Below are 20,129 nucleotides of genomic sequence, written 5' to 3' on the forward strand. Positions count from 1 at the left end.
ATTCAGACTGCGGCGACAACGCAGGGAAACAGGTATACAGAATTCAAGTTATATTCGCTCAAATCCTAGAAGAGTGTTTGTCCAGGTCGTTCCAAAAAGTGCCACCGAAAAAAGGCTGTTTTGCTCGAATGCGAATTCGAAAACATTCTTTAAATACCGCAAGTCCCCCCTCGCGCTTTCAGTTAAACCTCAAGCGAAGCTTCAAGTACAGCTCCCCCGAAATATAAGAAAGCGAGTTTTGAGGCCTGCTCAATCAAGATGATAATTTCTTTTCTACTTCTTGGAATCTTCGCTGGAATCTGCTGGTAAGATATACGTGTATTTAAGATATTTATTCACTGGGTACCTTATGAATGTTATAGTACAGGAAATGAAAAAAGAAGCACCGTTGAATACTGTTGTATGGTGAAATACGTTGCTTTTTGCGCTTGTGCTGCGAGTTTTTGAACAAGCAGCAGACCAAACAGCTGAGCCACAGTAAATAGCAACACTTGCAAATTCTTGCTAAACGGGGTTTGGAGTTGAGGAAAATTCGTCTAGCTAGATCATTTTTCGGCAATGACATTAGTTTTATAGTGCGATATCTCTCCGCCAGTTTTTATCAGCACCCAATTTTAGTTTCCTGGCTTCGTTTTGTATCTCCGTTTAGTGGATTATATGCGAATCTCAGTTTTTCTTGATTTTTTTGCGGTTATTTCAATTATCAAAGCGGCCAGCAAGAAGAACTGAAACACTTGGATGCATTAGATGTTGCGATCCTGTTTTTTTTTTATTGCGGAAGATTGCTATTCAGGGTAAGGAAAAACTAAATGTACATATACACTCCGGATTCCCGAAGGAATCGGAGGAGAGGGCCATGATGTGGACCTTGTAAGGGCGCGCGCGGTGCGCCGTAGACGTTGCACAAGGAGCGGGATATTGCACACGCACGGGGTGTGCACCGGCATCTGCCGCCTGCATTGCGGGTGGCTGTTGCGTTGGCGCCATGACACGCGAACACGGCAGAGGTAAGTGTTGTGGGGGGGCCAAGCCCCTCAAATCGGGGCGAGGAGGCGCTAGCGACGTTCTCCTCCTTGGTGGGGCGAGGCAAGGCGAGGGCGATCCTCGCGCGCTTCCATCCTCTCCCTACGAGGCGACGGGGGATGCGGGCAGGAGACTCCCGGGAGAGACCGCCCTTGGGACGCGCAGCGATCGCACGGTACGTAAATGCCCTTCGGCCACTTTTGGCCGTTCCTTGCATTGGCCGTTGTTTCCCACTTCCGTGGGTCACGGCACCCACCGTGTCGATTAGCGCATGCCTCGATTTGCGTCAGTGCGTTTATCTAGGATGCCCGGCGAGTCTCCGCGGGCACATTCCACTCATTGGTGGGTTGCCCCCGCATCCGCGATGTGACGGCTTGCGCCGTCTAAGGTCAGCGGACGAGCGCTGATGCCGCCCGGTCGAGTCCAGTGGCTTGAAATGTGTAGCGGCCACAGAGAGCCCCCTTCCCCTAACGTCAGCGAGCGTTGCGGCCGGCCAACGCCGGCGGACGCTAACTGCTGCCCGACTACGGGCTGGGCACACGCTGACGGCTGTATGCCCCAGGGGCTAGGTGCGTAGTGCAGTGTAGCGTTTGTATCGTGGTTTCCCACGTAATAAACCCCTGTACTAGGAAATGTATCGCTTCCATGTGAAGTGACTGACGACGTACACTCGCGGCGAGAGTCGTGGCTCGCTCTCGAACCCGTTGTGGGCAGAGTCTCTCGGCAGGGCAGTTCGGTGCTGCGCGAGAGCAGTGAGAATAACGACGGCGCGTTATTCTATTATTCTACTCTGTTCCTTAATGCTAATGTCAAGGATTAAGAATAGAGGATGATGTCCACAGTGTCCAGTACGTCCTGAATTTCTAGTAGGAGTTCGTTAGACGTAAGAGTTTTACGAAGCTCTCGAACAGCTGCCGATGAATCAGTGGAGATTGTACACTGCGGTGATTGGGGGTGGATTAGCGCGAATGTGTGTAGCAGAGAATCGCGCATTGCGAGTAGTTCTGCCTGCGTTGACGGCCACTCCTCCGTCGTAATGTAAGTGCACGACACTGGATCGGAAGCAATAGCAGGACAAAGTAGAGCGGTATGAAAGAGTCTGTCTGAAGCACTGGCGTCGACAAACATCATCGTAGAGGAAGGGCTAGCAATGTTCATAGAAGAAGTAATGACCATAGAATCGGAGCCCCAACCGTTCGGGGATGAATACGGGCAACAGGTCGTGCATCCGTTAATTGGTGGAACTTCCATGGGGCCGGTCCTGTACGCTGCAAGAGCAGCGATATCTGGGTCGAGGGCTTGCCTTTGGAGGCGGGCTTGTCGACGCTGATGCACTAGCTCATCAAATGTGTTCAGCTGTGCTTCCTGTCGGAGAATTGGGATGGGGGTGAGGGCTGGAAGATTGCTTGCACAGCCCAATTGTTTATTGGTTCGAGTAATGCCCAGTCTGACTTCGGGAGAAAGGGGAATTGAGCTTAATAAACTACGAGAGGCTGAAGATTGGCTCGTAGAAGCATGCGGGTCATCTTGGATGCCGCATCGCCGGCTTTTTGAGTAATGCGACGGAACAGATGCAGCGATTGTGAAGTTTGATGCTTTGCAGAGCGAATCTAAGGTGTTGCAGAACCTTGGATTCGCTTGGATTTCGCAGAACCTTGGATTTGCAAAACCTTGGATCCAGAAAATAACAAATTTTAATTACAAGCTTGCGATGAACTCCAGATAACAACCAATTATTTGACTGGCAACATTCTTTTTACTACTGTTGGTTTTCACAAGTGGTCTGAAATATTTCTTCAACAGGGTGTACAGATGGCGCGTCAGGACATTTTCTCTCATGAAGAACCTTGGAATACCTGGACCGGAGCCAAACCTTTTTTGGGGCAACATGTACATAATTTGGAAAAAGGTATTCACCGAGCGCTTGTGCAGGCTTGAAGGCCTGTTCTTAACAGACTACGTCTGGAAGACAATATTAAACGAATAATTTGAGGATATACTGCGTCGCTAAGATCAGCCTAAGTACTCCAAAGCGCTAGAAGTCATTGAAGTTCAATTCGAAGTTACCTCAATTGTCATCACTTTGTAAAGGCGCCGTGAAGACGCCGTGAAGGCAAGTTTTGATCATTAAGAAATGGATGCTTTGTCCCGATAAAAATGATAATAGTTTTATAGCATTTTAATATAATGGACATAATAAGAAAACATAAGAAGCTGTGGTTACCAGTTACTTTCCGACTGTTTTTCTACGACGTCACAAGAACTGCGTGTGCGAGTGGCGCCGCCGACCAAAGCCACCGCCAAGAAACGTGGCTTTGGGGACTCTATAGTTCCGTATGCTTGTATCACTTGGCTGCCAACGTGCAGTTCACATACTGATAACGTGATTTGAGTACTTCTATTGCATCACTGCTGCCGCTATTGCGTCAGGGCTGGCACCGTGTGCGTAAAATTTGAGTTTTTAATACTGCTTGCGTTATTTTTAGTTACAAAAAACGTTCGTAGGGCTGGTAAAGAGCCGAGTGAGCTAACGACATCTAGTTCTTCCCAATTGAGCATGGTTATATTTTGCCTTCGTGGCGCTTTAAGCAGAATCGACAGTTGGGCTAGTTGGTTCTTGTACAGAGTGAGAAAGCGCAAAAGACAAGGATGGAAGATGGCACGACGGTGCTGTGTCTTCTCTTCTTCCGTCCTTATATTTTGCGCTTTCTCGCTATGGCCCTTTTAAATATCCTCATGTCCCGATGAGAATATATCTAAACAGGCATAGAAGGTAACGATATCTAGGATTCTGTGACGGTATGACAGGCGAGAGGAGCCGAAGTTGCCTGGAGTGCGAAACTCGGCGCGAGGAGAGCGACAGCCGAACAGCTTCCGCCCCCGCTTTCTCCGCTTTTGCACGTGGCTTTGTGCATGCCCAGACGTTGCCCAGCAGCGCGCGGTCATTTGCTTTGCCTTTTGTTTGTGAGGTACGCGTTTTCGGAAGCCTCGCCATTGCCAGCCAATGGCAACGGAGCCAATGGGCGTCTAGCGGCCGTGTTTCTGAGACGATGGCTTTTTTTCCCTCAGTTAAAATGCTCATCCGGATACTTCCCGCATAGTTAAGAACTTTTGCTTTGGCGTTGCCGTGTGATTCCAATGGCGGCGTGAAGTTCGACTCGAGCTTGGCCTCTTTTCAAGCACATGCTGCACTGAGAACTTCTTGCTGGGCTAGTTGGTGAATAGTTGCCAGGATTTGAAGAGCGACAAAAAACACGGACGAAGAAGCAGAATTGACGAGACAGGATAGACGAGACAGGATAGACGGTACAGGATTGACGAGACAAAATAGACGGGACAGAAATGTATCGTCTATTCTGTTTCTTCGTCCGTGTTTTTGTTGCGCTTCAAATCATGCTGCACTGGTGGCTAAACTTTAATCCGAAACGTCATTTAATTAATGACGAGCATGATGTGGTATTCTATAGGTGCCACCTCTTTCCCTCCTTCAGAAACACCTTGCGAACTTCTTTTGAGGAAAAAGATAGCAGACATTTCTGTCGTAATTGCTTCTATTTCTTCAACACGCATTGCTGGCCAGTGGTGTAGCTGCACGTTCGCACGATTCTTGCAAGCTCAATTTATTCGAGGAAACCGTGATGATACGCTAAAGTGTCAAGTATTTTTGTGTATAGGCTGCGGCAAAATTCTGAGTTGTGACCTTTCCAGAAGCGCCCATTTAATGGCGAAACACAGAAACATCAAAGAATGCGTCCGCGCACGCGTCTCCGGCTCCGGAAACCGATTTGACTTCTGGACAACGCCAGCATTGGCCGCTCCCGCGCGCGTCTAACATGCTGTATATTTTGCGGCGCCGTGTCGGAAACCGATCAGCGCGGTCGCACAAGTGTCTGCAGACTTAGCGGCCGTTGTGACGTTGTTCGGGTGGGAGGCCTTTCACTCGTGCGCAAAGCAACGACCCGAATTGTTTGGTTTGCGTCACATACCGGTCGTCCGCCTTCAGCCAATCAGGGCCAGCTCGGAGCGTACGCTTTTGAATGGGACACGACTGGGAATTCCGCCTTTGTACTTCAAGAAGGGCGAAGTCTTGACGCGAGGTTTGTTTCCGGTACATTTGGAAAACACAGACTTTTTTTTTTTTTTCAGGGACTGGCTCAAGCCTGTCACGGCTGGATGGAAAAGCATGGAAACATAGTCGGGTAATGTACCGGGTAATTTTCCACAAAGCGTCAGCTTTAACTTCTGGTACTCTGGAAGGTAAGCAAAAAATGACGGTGGGCAGCAAAGGTCGGTGGGGCGCGTAGTTTTCTGTGACAATCGTGGACATGCCCACAGCACTGAAGAGGTATATATGCGTATTGGGGATGGGGCGGGAATTTAGATTTTTCGCCACGCTACGGAACAAAGGCATTATTTTCTTCGAGGAGCATGAATGAGCAAGTAAACGAACATTTGGCGATCGTAACTTGGGATAATGAAAAAAATACATACATTTCTGAACACGCTCGACCTCTGCAGAATTGGTAAGAAAGCAGGAAGCTAATTTACATGCAAGTTTCTAATCGCTCAGTATCTCGTGAAGCTCAGTGGGGGTTTTATAGCCACCAACGCGAGGACCGATTGAGAAAGAGAGAAAAAGAAAGAGATCTAGAAAGAGTGAGAAAGGGAGGAAGAAAACTTTATTGAGCAAAAGAATTGTAGGGTGGCTTCCTAGTCCGGGGTAATCCTGGCGCTGGCTGCTCGGTCAACCAAGATCGTCTTGTCGTCGAAGCGTGGGCTGTAAACACGCCCTGCCACTGCTCAGGGAATGGAAATGGGGGAATGTTGGGGTTTCTGTTGCACTTCCACGCGATGTGACAGAGTGCGCCTAAATTGCCGCAGAACGCATACACTTTGGGGGGTATTGTGCAGGGAAGAGGTGATTTGGTCGTACGGGGTTTAGAAACGTGTCAGTTTGTAATGTAATTTCTTGCATTTTAGGCAAGTTGGGTGGAGTTGTATGAGTGAGAAATTAAGCATCGGTGTGTCGCTGTTTGCCGTCTCTGTGAGCTACACTTGTGCACCCTAATTATATCGCCATTGATAAGCCACTCGTACAAACGTACTCGTTCTCCTGCAAGTGTTCTCGTTCACTTGGCGGCAGCATGAGGAAAACGCCTGTTGGCGTACACATTTGACCTACATTCAGAGCCGGAAAGGTTGTTGTTCCCAACCCGGATTGGGCTAAAAACAGGACCACAGTGTACTTTGGCCTCTGTCAGTGACGGCAGAGGTGCGTCGGGACTTATACGTACGCCTACGCGCGTGTGCCGGAAACGAACAGCGTGGTTGTTTTTTATACCTTGTGTTTGTGACGTGCTAAAATCAAGGAGGCGCTTTATAGGCCACGTTGCTGTTTCATTTTTTTCTTCCACCATAACCAAGATATGTTATCTCTATCTCGTATTAAGTTTTTATATCAGCTGTACCACGGTCACTACAAAATACCCCTTGAAAGTTACTTAACTGAGCCCCCCATGCGGTCTGTTCGTACAAACCACAGCAATACAGTTAGGCAACCATTTAGTAACATTAAGGTACATCAATATTCTCTTTTTCCGCATGCAATTTCACTATGGAATAAATTACCTGAAGAAGTAGTTAACGGTAATACAACAGAATCGTTCATTCAGCTAGCAAACAACCTTGCCTTGAACCAATAATTTTTTTTTATTTTGCCGCAATGAAGGCAGCTGCTTCCTGCATTCGTTTTTCATTTTATGTGTAGTACGTAATTTCTTTACGTATTCCATCGCTGTATGTACATGTTTTTGTTACTGTCATATTACTCTTGTGTATGGTGTTGCATTGATGTGTGTGCATATTTTATTACTGCTATATTACTGTCGTGTTCCGAATTGCGAAGCACATTTTTTTCTTGATGCTAATCAAATATATGTTAGCGGTAGTTGTAATTAATGTTGCTATACTATGTATGTGCCCACTCCTGCTTGGGCCCGAATAGGGCCTGCAGTATTTGCAAATAAATAAATGAAATAAATAAATAAATATTAGGAAACATTGTTGAGAATAAACTTCGACCCTTGATACAATGGAAGTTTTTTAGCATATTAAAAAATGCAATGTACGGTTTTTTTCTTTGGCCTGGACTGTTCAAGTTACTCCAGAATAGAGAGAAAAATGTCTAAATGGAAAAAACAAATAATTCGAAAGAGGCGCTATTAACGCACTATGATTCTAATTTATGAATTCATATTGTGAAGTCTATTGTAAAAGAAGTATACTAAGATTTGCTAGTTTTGGCGCTCGAAATATTAAACGGCGCACAATAAACAGCACGCGTGCTGACTTCATCAAGATATAATGTCATGTTGCAGTTTTTTCAATGGAATGATGCCTGGTATCGTCCTGCGGGATGCCGATCTCATCAAAAAGATTTTCATTACCGACTTCAAGTCCTTTTCGGGCAGGCAGGTAAGGCTGTTTTGCGACCATTCTTAATACAAAAATATCCATAGTGTTACTACCCAGTATTAACAACCTCTGGATGAATGGCGCTCAGGTATCCAAGTTTTTTGGTGCCGGCAAATTTTTATCTATAACCCCTCCCTGAGATCTCCTCGTTAGCGTTCGAGCACAGCATTCTAACTATGCCACATGACAACAAAACTAAGACAAAAATACCCTGAATTCAACGCGCGGCAATATTTGCTTGTCCTGTTGCGCACAACAATGCTCAATATCGACGGATACGCGAGGGAAATTTTGCTGAACGCTGCGCTGGTGAAGCAGCGACCTGGGTTAGAGCGGTTGGGCCAAAACGAGTGCGATCATGGGGAGAAACTTGTTTTTGACTTAGTTACAGCAGAATAATACAGGCGATGGACCAAACTGTTGTGGAAAAGAATTTTTTCTTGACATCATGCCCCAAATTGTAAATTCAACGGTATATCTAAAGGAAAAGTATTTGATTTTATACACAGATCACGGGAACGTACAGAAACGGGGACGTTTTAAGCGCTTTTTGCAATCATACAAGCGATTGGCCTCCATCCCTGCAAAAAAACTTACGTGTATACTATAGGGGACGCTTAGAACAGTACGCCTCAAAGCCGGAGGCATTCTGTACCATGCAGCAACATCTAAAGGGAACCTAAAATGCTGTCGAATAACGCGATCAGTCTTTTCTTTATGCTCTGAAGCAGCCCCGTGAGAGCTGTGATTATCGCCAGCACATGGCAGCTTTGTGTAATTCGCCAGTCACACAGCTGATATCTCTTGCAGTCTCCGCTTTGCCTTTGTTGCAGTTTTCTTCAAAGTGCTTATCGGACGTGCACATCACTGAAAGGAAGGCAGCCAATAGCCGCGAGGGGGTTTGGGTGACGTCACCCAAGACCAGAAACAATGCCCAGACCAGGAAAGAAAGACATATTTTAGATGCGACACATCTCATTCACTCGCCTTGTCCCTGCATCCATCCGGCGTTGTTGTCGGCGTTGTCGGCGTCCACCCCTCCCCCATTCTCCTCGCCGCGCCAGCTGCGCTCTCCGCCGCTCACCCCCTCTCCTCTCCGATAGCGAACACTCTCTCGCGAGGGGCATTGGATTGGATTCGATTGGATTGGCTTGGCTTGGATTGGATTGGATTGGAATTCTGCGATGCTTCGCATCACCTCAGGGTTCCCCTCGGGAAGATGGTGTAATTTTTTTTTGAGAGAGTTTCCAAGTTATGTGTGTGCGTTGATCTGCAGAATTTGGCTTGGGTACTTCGTAGCCACCTAATTACAGTGCTGGACGTGCTTGTTGACTATGTGCTAAAAGAATCCGAAATTTTGAAAAACGAATTTTGACAAGGTGTTGCTGCGAACCTGCTGCACAACCTAGCATAGCCTAGGCGCATTCTAGGTCTAGAAAAAGAGTGAAGACAGAGGAAAGAGAAGTGAAGTCAGAGTTGGAACACTCGCTCGAACCGTGCTTTCTGTGCCTCTCCTGCGCCTATTTCTAGTCACCGCGAGCTTTTGTTTTGCCTGCATCACACCAGCACAGACAAAACGCTCAGATTAGCATTTCTTCAAGCGAGAACAAACTAAATAGCCTTCCATTAAGAAAAGGGGAGTAAAAGCAAGTATGGCAAATAGGCACCACTGGTGTGGAGCCGTCGATGGCGGAGTTCCGCTTCGGTGTGGTCGTGTTGGCCGTGCTTTTGATAAGGAAACAGACTATTGTGAAAATACATCGCGCGGCCCCTTTTCAATGCTTCTTTAGATTATGCACGCTAAGAAAGCTTCAAAACTTTTGGGCCTTTAGAATCTGTGGACAGTTTCATTCATTCAGTAAATAAATAGTACTCAATTCATTTATTAATGGAAGCAACTGTAACGGAATAAATGAACGAATGAATAAATAAGGGTCCGTACACAGACGTTCCAATCGCTCTAGAAGCCTGGGACACATGTACTAAAACATGTCATGGGACACATGACACTAAAAGTGAACACAATAAATGACTGTGGAATGCATGCACTGCATTTCCTAAGATTATGGCTGTGGCTTCGAAGAACCTGCCCTTTAACAAACTACGGCTGACGAGACTCTGCGGAGAAGAGTGGCGATGCCTACGGAACATCGTGTCACCGGCCTTCAAGAAAAACAACATCAAGCAGGTAAGCGACCTTCCCCACCCTTTCTCCAAATAATCCCCCCTCACCCCACCTACACAACATGTTTCATTGAGCGAGATTAAGTTTTGACTTTACGCATGTTACAAAGTAGAGTACACTGGTGCTACAATGTGGCGGTTGCTGTTTGAAATTTAATCGGTGACCCATATTGCAAGGACTTTGGATTTTTGTTACATGTTATCTATGTCTATGAACCTGTTGTTGCAATAACCATGCTCAGTATTCATGAAGTGTCACAGTGACCACGCGCGTATACAGTGCAGGATGTTAGGATTTCTACAAATCCCCGAACTTGCCTCACAATGCCCTCATCATTGCCGATTCTGCGCAGGCCGTGCCCATGATGAGGAGATGCACGGCTCGGTTCCTTGAAATCCTGGACGAAGAGCTGACCCGACAGGGCCCCAACGTTTCGCTCTTCAAGCCATACGGAGATTTGGCCGCGGACATATCGTTGCGATTTTGTGCCGGAATCAACTTGGACGTCCAGAACGGCGATCAGACCGCCTTGGCACTGGTGCACTTTGCACGCAAAAACATCGGACAGTTCAACGGATTTGGCTTGTTCCTGTTCAGTGAGTGGGATTTCAGGCAGCGTGGATTCCTAGTTTTGTGCGAAGTTTTAGTGCGGGTCTAGCACAAAATATGCCGCACGGACACCTTTGGCAGGTCATCCAATGGATGCACCAGAGGCATTGTGGACGAAGTGGTGATGGCTTTACGAGAAAGCGATGTATTAACACATCAGTACGTTGCTAGGGCATGGCGCCTCGGTTGTAGCGATTAACCCTGCAGTCACGGTTATACACACGCGCTCACCACCGCGATGCACACATTTAGTGAATGCTTCCCATTCGGCCGAATAATGGCAACGCAAAGCATATCGCCACACGCACAACCATCACTGGCTTCCCAACGTACGTCAGTGAAATGCAACAGAGAAGGCTCACTGGGTAACCATTGTTTTGAAAACCTGAGCGGCGCACCTTACTGTTATGGTTAATGCCGTATAGTTTCTTGCGGCAGAGGAGCTCAAGGTGATGCTCGAATTCGCAGCGAGACAAGCCTGCATGAGAAACCAATGGTGCAGCCAATCGTTATTTTGCGCAGTTTAACCGTGGTACGACTTCGGTCACCAGCGGCAGTTGTTGCGAGATGAAAGGCTCGCACAGTAAATGACACAATCCCATACGTGATTCCCCCATATTGCAGAGAACATTATACTTTATTTGGTTAATCATTTTTATACTTCTGGGTTTCTGAGTGCCTATTAGTGCTGCGAGATGGCCGTAGCTGTGTGTGGTAACCGTAGGGGCCAGCCACCTTTATCGGAGGTGCGGGAGACGCGCACACAAAGTAAAACAACTGGTGGCGAACGCGATGAATGTAAAGATGAGGGGCCATGGGGACAAATTACTAACCCGGTTAGTTAAAAAGACTGCTTTGCCATACTGACAATAATATAACTTTTAACGCAAGCCCCAAACATAATCTAGACGAAGTAGTGGTGACTCAGCAGCCATTTTCTCGCCTAGCCTTTACTAGGCCGCAGAGTACTGTTCGTGCAATCGGTGGGCGCAGACTTAAGCCACGGCCAAGAACCGTTTCCGTGCAGTTCCAGTGGTGCCTCCATTTCTGTTTCAGCGTAGTACGGGTGAAAGTATTACATTTCACAAGTACACTCAATATAAGTTTAGTTTTGACGACAGTTACATTGCAACAACGTTAGTGCATGGTCGCCCGCTCGGTCGTCTTTGTGCGAATTTACTCGTGCGCTTTACACGGTGTGCGCTTTACGCTTTTCTTTCGAAACAGATGTCTTGCCCAACATTCCCTGGCTACACAACTTGGCACTCTTTCTCCGAAAGCTTTTCTTCCGTCTTCCGTCAGACGAGTTCGTCGAAAGAATGCGTCCCTTCATTGAACATCGTCGCACTCAAGAAAGCGTGAGTGGCCAAACTTCGTTTTGGCCGAGTTGGTTCATGATGCATTTCATAATTAAAGAAAAGACAGGCACAGGACACACGAAAGACAGACAAGACTAGCATTGTTGTCTCGTTAGTACTGTCTGTTTTTCGTGTGTCCTGTGTCTAAAAACATTTGCGCTCAAGTTTGAAGCCCTACTAACTAACCATCATAGCTGCATTCCCTGAGCTTCATGCCAGCCTATATTGAACCTACTTAGGACTTACCGTTTAATACTGGTGACGTTGTTGCTCAATAAAGAGAGCTACTTCAGCATAATGATGTTGTAGTAAGACGTTGAATGAGATATACGCAAGAAATTTACTGCTGGTGGGTAACATCGTTTTGTAAACACTGCAGATAGACGAACATTCTAGCAATTTTATGCATACTTGAATAAAATTGGGGCCTAGTTTTAGGGTTTCAACGAAAGTTTCCTAAACAGAGACTTCTGATGAGGGTGCAGCCGCAGTGTTTGGTGCGTGAGGTTAAAATAAGCCTTGAAATTTTTTATTCCAAAAATGGCACTTGTAGGCTGGCCACTGCGACGTTCTTCAACTTCTTCTGGACTCAGAGAAGGAACAAGCGCGTAGCCGTAGATTGGACGGCGATAAATCAACTATACGAAAGTGTACAGGTAAGATTTCTGTGCCGTATCAGTTAGGAATTCGTTCTAAGGCGGTTATAAAAATAAATATACTTCAGCAGATTTTTTGGGCCTGATAAAATTGCGCTGTTCCAGTTCATTGAACACTTCTCATAAATTGGCCCACCGAACGCAAGATTAAAAGTAATTTACAACGACTGTACAATTCTAAGTTATATTTCGTTTAAATTTCCGATTGAATTGATGTTTTATTGACGCTAATTGTAGAAACAGCGTAGTCAGTCTATGATAACTACGAATATTTTTATCATGTAATGAATGAAGAAACAATAATTTTGATATTCTTGCAACTTTATTAAAGTTGCATAATCAAACGAACGCGCGTTTTTCGAATCTAGCGATCACAAAACCTGCTGACAATAAAATATACTTTCATTGTTTTACCTTTCAGATAAAAGCGATGGTCATTTGTTCATGAGAACAGAAACGAATATCTGCCTTTTCCTGACGGCCAGGTGAGAACCTTGATCAAGAACGAAAAGGATTAGTTATTTGTGTTGATGTGTGGATCCAGCTCCGTAAAAATGTATATACTGGTAAATGCCGCAGCCCGCAAGTTTCTATAAGCTATATTTTAGCATTGGATATCAATAGCAAAAAACCACTGTAATGGCATTACTTGTTGCCATAAAGAAACCAAACATTTAGTTGCAAGCATGCAAGCAAGCAAGCAAGCAAGAAAGAAAGCAAGAACAATTATTGTATCTTTGATGAAGGCAAAACTCAGAGCTTTTTATGAAGACTTATACCAGTGAAATAAGGAATCAGTGGTGTTACTTACCAATACAAAAAAACGGGTGGTTAAAACGCCATGTTTTGTTCTCTTATGAAGGCAGCAATATATTTCAACCTTAGGGGTCATACAGAAGTCCTAATTTTTATGAAAGCGTTATAAAAACAAATCATCAGTACCATAACGTCCACCACTAAGAGCTTAGGCTACTCCCCAACCAAAAAATAAAGGGCTTGTGTGGCAGAAGGTAAACAAGCGTTTCACAAAGCTCCAACGAAATTCCGCGAATGCTGCGTCTAGTACAGTTAGTGGGCACCGAAGCCGCAACAGCAATTTTATTTAATTGCGGCATTTGGCAACTCAAACTGAACGTAGGAAAAGCTGACATCCCTTCTAACCATACATTTCTTTAATGAAGAAATTAGCATCCGATACTGAAGTTAATGCTTTACGCACAGAGATGATTTTTCGGTTAATAATGTAAGATGTATAGTAGAGAATCTGGATTGATTTCAACCACATCGGCTTCTTTAACCCGCTTCATACGCAATTCGCGAGGCGGTTTTTATTGCCAGCATCCACCAAAGCTTTGCACGCTGCAGTTGTACGCTACAACAGCGTGTTCGTGTCCTCGCTGTGTTTTTTCTTTTTTTTTTCTTCACCCGCCGCGATGGTTCAATGGCTGATGCGTTGTGCTGCGAAGCGCAAGGGAGTTCGATACCGGTCACGGCGGCTGTTTCTATAATGCAGGCGAGATACGCTCCTGTGACGATGTTGCGGAGCACGTTAAGGATACCCGGGTGGTGGAAGTTAATCCGGAGCGCTCCACTACGGCACGCCTCACTGCCCACGTGTAGCTTCAGAGCGTAACCTGCCCACCCTTCCCCGCCATTTGTTTTCTCTTTGCGTCATATAACTTTTGCGGTTATATGATGCAAAGAGCCTCCATTAAAATGAACCTACTGAGGATGACAGTCTAAAATAGAGTTGTTGGCACTGTATCAACCTTTTTTGAAATGCTTTGGTTGCTGCTGTTTCTCGTGCTCAGCATCGACGTGGCTGCAGTCAGCTTGACGATGACATCATACCTGCTTGCGAAGCACCAAACTGTCCAGGACCGGGTTAGACAAGAAGTGGCGTCAATTTTGAAAACCAGGGTAAGAAGAAGGCTTCAGCCATCCCATTGCTCGAAATGTACTTTAACTGGCCAAGACAGACTTAACTGACATTCTGTGTTCCTGATTTGCCGCAGGAAGATATGTCATTCGAAGACGTCTCATCTTTCACATACCTGAACCAAGTGATACTCGAATCCCACAGACTCTACCCTCCGCTACCTGGGTAAGAGGCATCCAGCGTGACTTTCCTTGTGTGAGGAAGCCTTTTTTTTACTACATGGTAGACAGCTTAAAGTTGGTAATAGTTGCTATTTGTGCTACCTCCAATAGCAATTTTATTGACCTAATTCCGTAGCGGCCAGCGATACCAGTGTCAAGAAATCGCGCTGCAGTCACAGAAAATTCACAACTCCCTGCTGCTATTTTAATTCCTGATATCATGATTTTGTGCTCTCGTTTTATCTTGTGATATGACTTCGCTCTTGCGTGTAAATTTCATGGTATCAAGAAGAACGACTGAGATGTCTGGGAATTTCAGTCACATCCGCACAGAATGGTAAAGGGAGCAGATACGTGAGTGCTACACAGGGAACGATTTGGTTGAGCTGGGCCATAGATATCTTTGAACTTTTCTTTGCCTCCCTGTTGTCTCTAGCTTTAGCAACTGCAATTCTTTCTCAGTGTGTTCTCACACGGTGACGCAATAAATAAAAGTTAAGGAAATTGTTCACCTTCACTGTAGGATGCCCTTACACACACAAGAGGCGCTAGCGTACCACTTACAGATCATTGATGTTATTTCAGGTCAGTTCGACGGGTAGCGGTTGAAGACTACTGCCACGGCGATTTCAGCGTGCCCAAAGGGACGGACGTGTTCGTGCCGGCGCTGCATATCCACTACGACGCGAGTTTGTGGCCCGAGCCAAAGAAGTTTGACCCTGATCGGTGAGGAGGGCGCGGTTTCAGCGGCGACTCAGAGCGGCGTTTATGCGTCTGCGGTTGCCATTGCATGGAAGAGGAGATACTAGCAATGTCTGCATGTTCTGCAAGTGTCAGCAAGTGTCTGCATGTTCAGTTGAGGGGTTTCCACTCTAGCAGGGAATAGCATGCTATAATGTGCTTATGTCACCATGCCTAAGATTGGGCCGCAAAATTTGGCTCCAATTTCATATGAAGCGAATCCACATTTAGTTATTTTGTCTCTTGTGGGGTAGATGTATGTGCTAGTTTTAACGTAGTATATTGTGGAGGATTCAGACTAAAATCACCGTGCACGAAGGAACAAATGGAACGGCAACTGCAAAAAATGTGAGCATCAACAGCGAAACTTCAAAAATTCTTTCGACTGAAAGAATTACATCACCAATTTGTAGAGAATTATGTACGTTTGTGCTAGTTAGAAATGTACCAAGTTACCAGTGTATTTAATTTTCATCAAGGTTACCGCGGAAATTCATGCCGCACGCATTTGGGTGTCTATTTCATTTGATGGACTACATGTCGCGCAAAGCGACACTCACCTACTTGACAAACGCTCTTCATATAACGCTTCACGTGAAGCCCATTGGTTTCACCCTGTCATGTGCAATGAGGGTGTCACCGTGTCATCCAGTGACGGAATCTACAGCGTATTAATTAAAACGCATACTGTACTGCAGGCGACGAAAATCTGTAAAAAATCCTGTTGTGCAATCCAGTTTTTCACCAGTTTATATTATTAGGCAGAGAATTCTTGCCTTTTAAAATTAACCTCCAAGGCGGCTATCTTGTCCCGCTGTCTGATGTGGCAGTATTCATTTCTGTTGCAACAGCAGCGTAATTACGACTTTGTTGCCTAGAATATTATCCTTGTGCGAGACGTTCTGAGGCATGCCCGTTTCGTGTGCCCGTCCAAACAGCTTCAGCCCAGAGAACATGCCTTCCATCGAGGCCACGTCGTACCTGCCTTTCGGGCTGGGACCGCGCATGTGCGTGGCAACGGTGCTCGCTCAGACAGAGATCGCGCTCATCATCGCCATGCTGCTGCGGACGTACCGGCTGGAGCTGCCGCCTGAAGAACTCGCCAGTGTGAGTCCCGAATTGGTGCACAGCTTACTAACTTACAGTATCACACACAAAATAAAAAAAGAGCTTGTTTTGCTTAGGAGGCCAAACATGTTAGGGTTCGGGGAGTCCCTTTTGCCTCAAGTACCTAACTGCAGGCCAGCTACACACCGCATTAGTGGCAGCTACTAACTCAGCTTAAGGCAACGCATCCATGACTACTTTTACCTATCGTGACGCCCGCTATCCCTGTTTTTGCATGCCAGTTCTCTATTCTTTATCAGCAGTTCTCTACCACTTGCGTGAGCGTAAAGCTGCCTAAAACATTAGCGAGTTTTAGGTGACCGTTTTTCACGGTCCGCTCCGCTCCGATAGCAAGCGGGAGTGGCATCGCGCATGCGTGGCGCGCCTGGCCGCGAACGGCATTGGCTCCCGTTTCGCTGAGCGGGCCGCCAGTACCGGAGCGGACCGTCGAAAACAGTCAGCTAAAACTCTCTATTATCATACAATTCGGATTACCTGACTTGTAAAACTCTGGTTTAATTTGTGCTTTAAACGTAACTTCAGCCTTTGGAAAAGTTTTATTCCCTTGTATTTTTTACGTTTTTTAGCAATTTATCTGATATCGATGAGTAATGGCGTCTTCTCTTTCTATTCAATGTCACCCTTTTTTGTCGTCCTTTCAGCTTATTCCCCATGGGCGCTTATCATGTTGGGCTTCACTTAATAGGAAAACATCCACGGAGTCCGAGCGCTTGGTATTATATAGATTTCGCAAGTTCGCTGTACTATCAGAAATAACAAATTATATTAGAAGAAATAGCGACTCCCCTGCGTCGGCATCAGCCAGCCGTAGGGGACGGCAAAAAAGGAGAAGCTGTACAATAAGGCAGGGGAGAGGAGGGGTAAACGTTTTCTAACGAAATCCTCCCATAATAACGCACAACGCGTACCCGAACCATCTTCATTTTCAAGGTAAGGTACCTTGCAAAAGGAGGGTGGGAATTTTTTTATTGATTTCAAACCTTGTCAATAACTATACCGCACATACTTGGACTGTGTGTTATGTGTGACGACCCAGTAGTGCAAAGACAGCTTTGAAGAATTGTTGGCCTAGCAACCGTAATAGGGTGCGTTCACGCTAACTTCAGATTGTTTCCTTTCCCCTCTTCCCATGCACGCCCCTCTCTTCGCAGGACGAGGGTGTGTATACAGCAACGGCGCTCCTAGGACTGCCCAGAGATGGCCTGAGAATAAAGCTGACCAGACTCTGATTTTCTCAGTGCGAAAATTGCCTTCTGGCTGTGTTTAAAGGTTTTTCTTGTTGCATAATTCTACCCGCTGCCACAAAAGCAAAACTACACACGCACGCGCTCACACAAAGGGAACCCAAAAGGCAGTTGAACTAGGAATGCAAAAACGGAACTGCTAACCAAGTAACCACTGCAGTGTATAGTATTGAAAGATGGGCGATTACACCGTGCGCAGAAAAAAAATGGCCTAGGCTCAGGTCAACACGCAAAGCCAAGAGGACATTGCCACGAAAACGCTCCTTTTTGTGAATGCACGTCTACATAGTACTCACGGCTAATAAGCGTCGTTGGTGAGCGGTAATGTGCTAAATATGATTGACCACTAGTTTTGGCGACTAGTTTTTATGTATACTCAAAAATACATACACTGTAAACGGGAGCTGCTTGTTAGGAAATCATTTAATGAATCTGTGGTTATTCAGGAAACAACAAAAGTGTGCTAGGAACACATACAGAACACCGTGTTACAACTATGATACAATAAAAATTGTGCAATACCTTCCTACCTTCACGTGAAACGAATGAAAAAGAAAAAGTGCTCCCAGCCCCGACAAATGTTAGGGCTAACAACAAAAATTCCGCACTGCCTCGGGTGAAGTTACGAGGCTGTTTTGCGGACCCTGTATGAACTCTGAGCGGTTTGAATCAGAGTTTTTCCAGTCGCACCGTGACTCCCTCACTCGGAAAACCTAGGAGCGACGAAGCGGCATACTTTGGAGGTTCCTGGAAAAGGAAACAAGCAAGCATTTCAGTGACGGTGACAGACGGACGGACGGATGGACGGACAGGACGGACGGGCCGACAAGCAGGCAGGCAGGCAGGCAGGCAGGCATGCAGGCAGGCAGACAGATGGGCGGACGGACGGACGGACGGACAGACGGACGGACGGACAGACAGACAGACACAGACAGACAGACACGATTGCAGGCTAATCACATAGTGTAGCTGCAGTGTTTGATCTCAATCGAAGTTGGGAAACGCGTTAAATAACTGTTTACATTTTTTAGAGTACATTGTAATTTGCTAGAAATATTGAAAAAAAATCGACTTGAAACGGTAACGCACCAAACTAAAACAAGCGAACACGTTTGCACTGAACAATTATGCGGGAAATATGAAAGCTTTATTACGCGTGTGGTAGCGGTTAGCTGCAGTGAACGAGTAATGAAACCGTAACGAACAGCATGTCTCCTTTCGTACTGCGGCTTGTATGGAGCAGTATGAGCACCCTTTCGAAAATTATTTGTGAACACTGGATATTTCCTACATCCGCTTACTGATTAAACCGACGTAAATGATTCTGTTGCCCGGTGGTCAAAAGGGGTGTCACAGTGGATGAGGGGTTGAAGGTGTCTACAGGCTCTTGTCTTTTGCCTCATATCAAATCTCAGATTCGAATGGAGCTTTCACGCTGTGGAGCTACATTTGTGTCATGGGGCACCCTGTGCGGAATGGTTGCGGACTAATATAGACGATCTAAGCATGTTTAAAGGGACACTGAAGTGAATTTGTCAAGCTTCCGTTTTTGCTTGCACTGCGTAGACTGGCTCAAATTAGCACACTTTTCATCGTTTATCCGGTTGACAAATCGGTAATTATTTTACAAAGCGCGAAAGAAGAAAAACTACCATGCGCGGTTTGCGGCGGCCGCACCAACTAAAGCTGTGACGTTAGGAGGAGCCGCACCGTGATTGGACGATGCCCAAGGTGAGCAACCAAACAAGTTTCAGTTTCGGTTTCGGTTCTGTAAAACACAACCGGTGGTGTTGTTGGATGGGCATTCTCAATAACTCATTAATCATCGTACCGCGCTTCTGCCATGTTGTCACCTGTAAAAATGCATAAAGATAAGCCTCCCAGGACGGCTTGGAATCGTAGCATTCACTAGCCGAGGCCTACGCAGTGCATGGACGCCCTCCGCGTACCCGCAGATGCCCAAATGTCATGCGCTTTTCCCCCATATTTGGAGCTTGCCTCACTCATGCCTGTACCGTAAAAAGCGTGTTCGCACCAGGCCAAGGGTCTGTTCATTCTGGCCTGTGCCCACTGCCCGCAAGCAGTCGGTGCTTATGGCAACAGCACGCCAACGAGAACTCGCTAGCGCGCCAGTGCCAGCCTGCGCGCGTTCTGTGAACTAGTTCGTGGAGCCATGAACGTTGCGGCCCAAAAAAAGGTGAACTCATTGTAGAAAACATCGGCGGAAAACGAAAAAGTTAACTTACAAAAAAAAAGCACGTACCCGCGGGGACTCGAACTCGTGACTTGCAAAACACTTGCGGCAACATACCTAGCGCCTCGGAGCACTCGGCCACGGAACGGGCTCTTGTGACCTTGGTAATATAAGGTATATATTGTACAACAAGTTTACACTTTTATTTAGTTTTGGCATTTCAAGCAGCTTAGTTGACTATTTGTTGTATTGCGCTCGTGCAGTAAGCGTCGCCCGAGTTTCCAGAATAGCTCAGGTCTAGCAATTGCATTTCGTAGACGGAATAGCGTTCGCAGATGCGTAGTCGTGCTGCTGACCGCTGTGCTTGTTCGCCCAGCGCAAAAAAGTGCTTCCCGCACCCTATTTTTACGCTGTACG

The 20,129-nt window shown here is 46.2% G+C and overlaps 2 protein-coding genes across 2 annotated transcripts in view; one reads left to right on the top strand and one right to left on the bottom strand.

The window, feature by feature from the left end:
• On the top strand, nucleotides 1–17,519 carry LOC144137821 (cytochrome P450 3A28-like). Its single transcript, XM_077669827.1, has 14 exons — nucleotides 1–305; nucleotides 2,827–2,932; nucleotides 5,170–5,222; nucleotides 7,401–7,497; nucleotides 9,560–9,685; nucleotides 10,035–10,278; nucleotides 11,519–11,649; nucleotides 12,203–12,305; nucleotides 12,727–12,790; nucleotides 14,117–14,225; nucleotides 14,321–14,409; nucleotides 14,991–15,131; nucleotides 16,085–16,253; nucleotides 17,426–17,519. The coding sequence occupies exons 1-14, from the start codon at nucleotides 259–261 to the stop codon at nucleotides 17,501–17,503; spliced, it is 1,557 nt and encodes a 518-aa protein (XP_077525953.1). The 5' UTR covers nucleotides 1–258; the 3' UTR covers nucleotides 17,504–17,519.
• A 411-nt stretch (nucleotides 17,520–17,930) lies between these two features.
• LOC144137820 (cytochrome P450 3A13-like) overlaps nucleotides 17,931–20,129 on the bottom strand; it is a 43,677-nt gene continuing 41,478 nt past the window's right edge. Inside the window, exon 14 of the mRNA XM_077669825.1 lies at nucleotides 17,931–18,265. Within this exon, the coding sequence (XP_077525951.1) occupies nucleotides 18,188–18,265 (78 nt within the window). The 3' untranslated portion in view covers nucleotides 17,931–18,187. The remainder of the gene's footprint in view (nucleotides 18,266–20,129) is intronic.

This window comes from Haemaphysalis longicornis, unplaced genomic scaffold (assembly GCF_048455015.1).
Source record: "Haemaphysalis longicornis isolate Haplotype H1 unplaced genomic scaffold, Haemaphysalis longicornis Haplotype H1 scaffold_5, whole genome shotgun sequence".
Lineage (NCBI taxonomy): Eukaryota > Metazoa > Arthropoda > Arachnida > Ixodida > Ixodidae > Haemaphysalis > Haemaphysalis longicornis.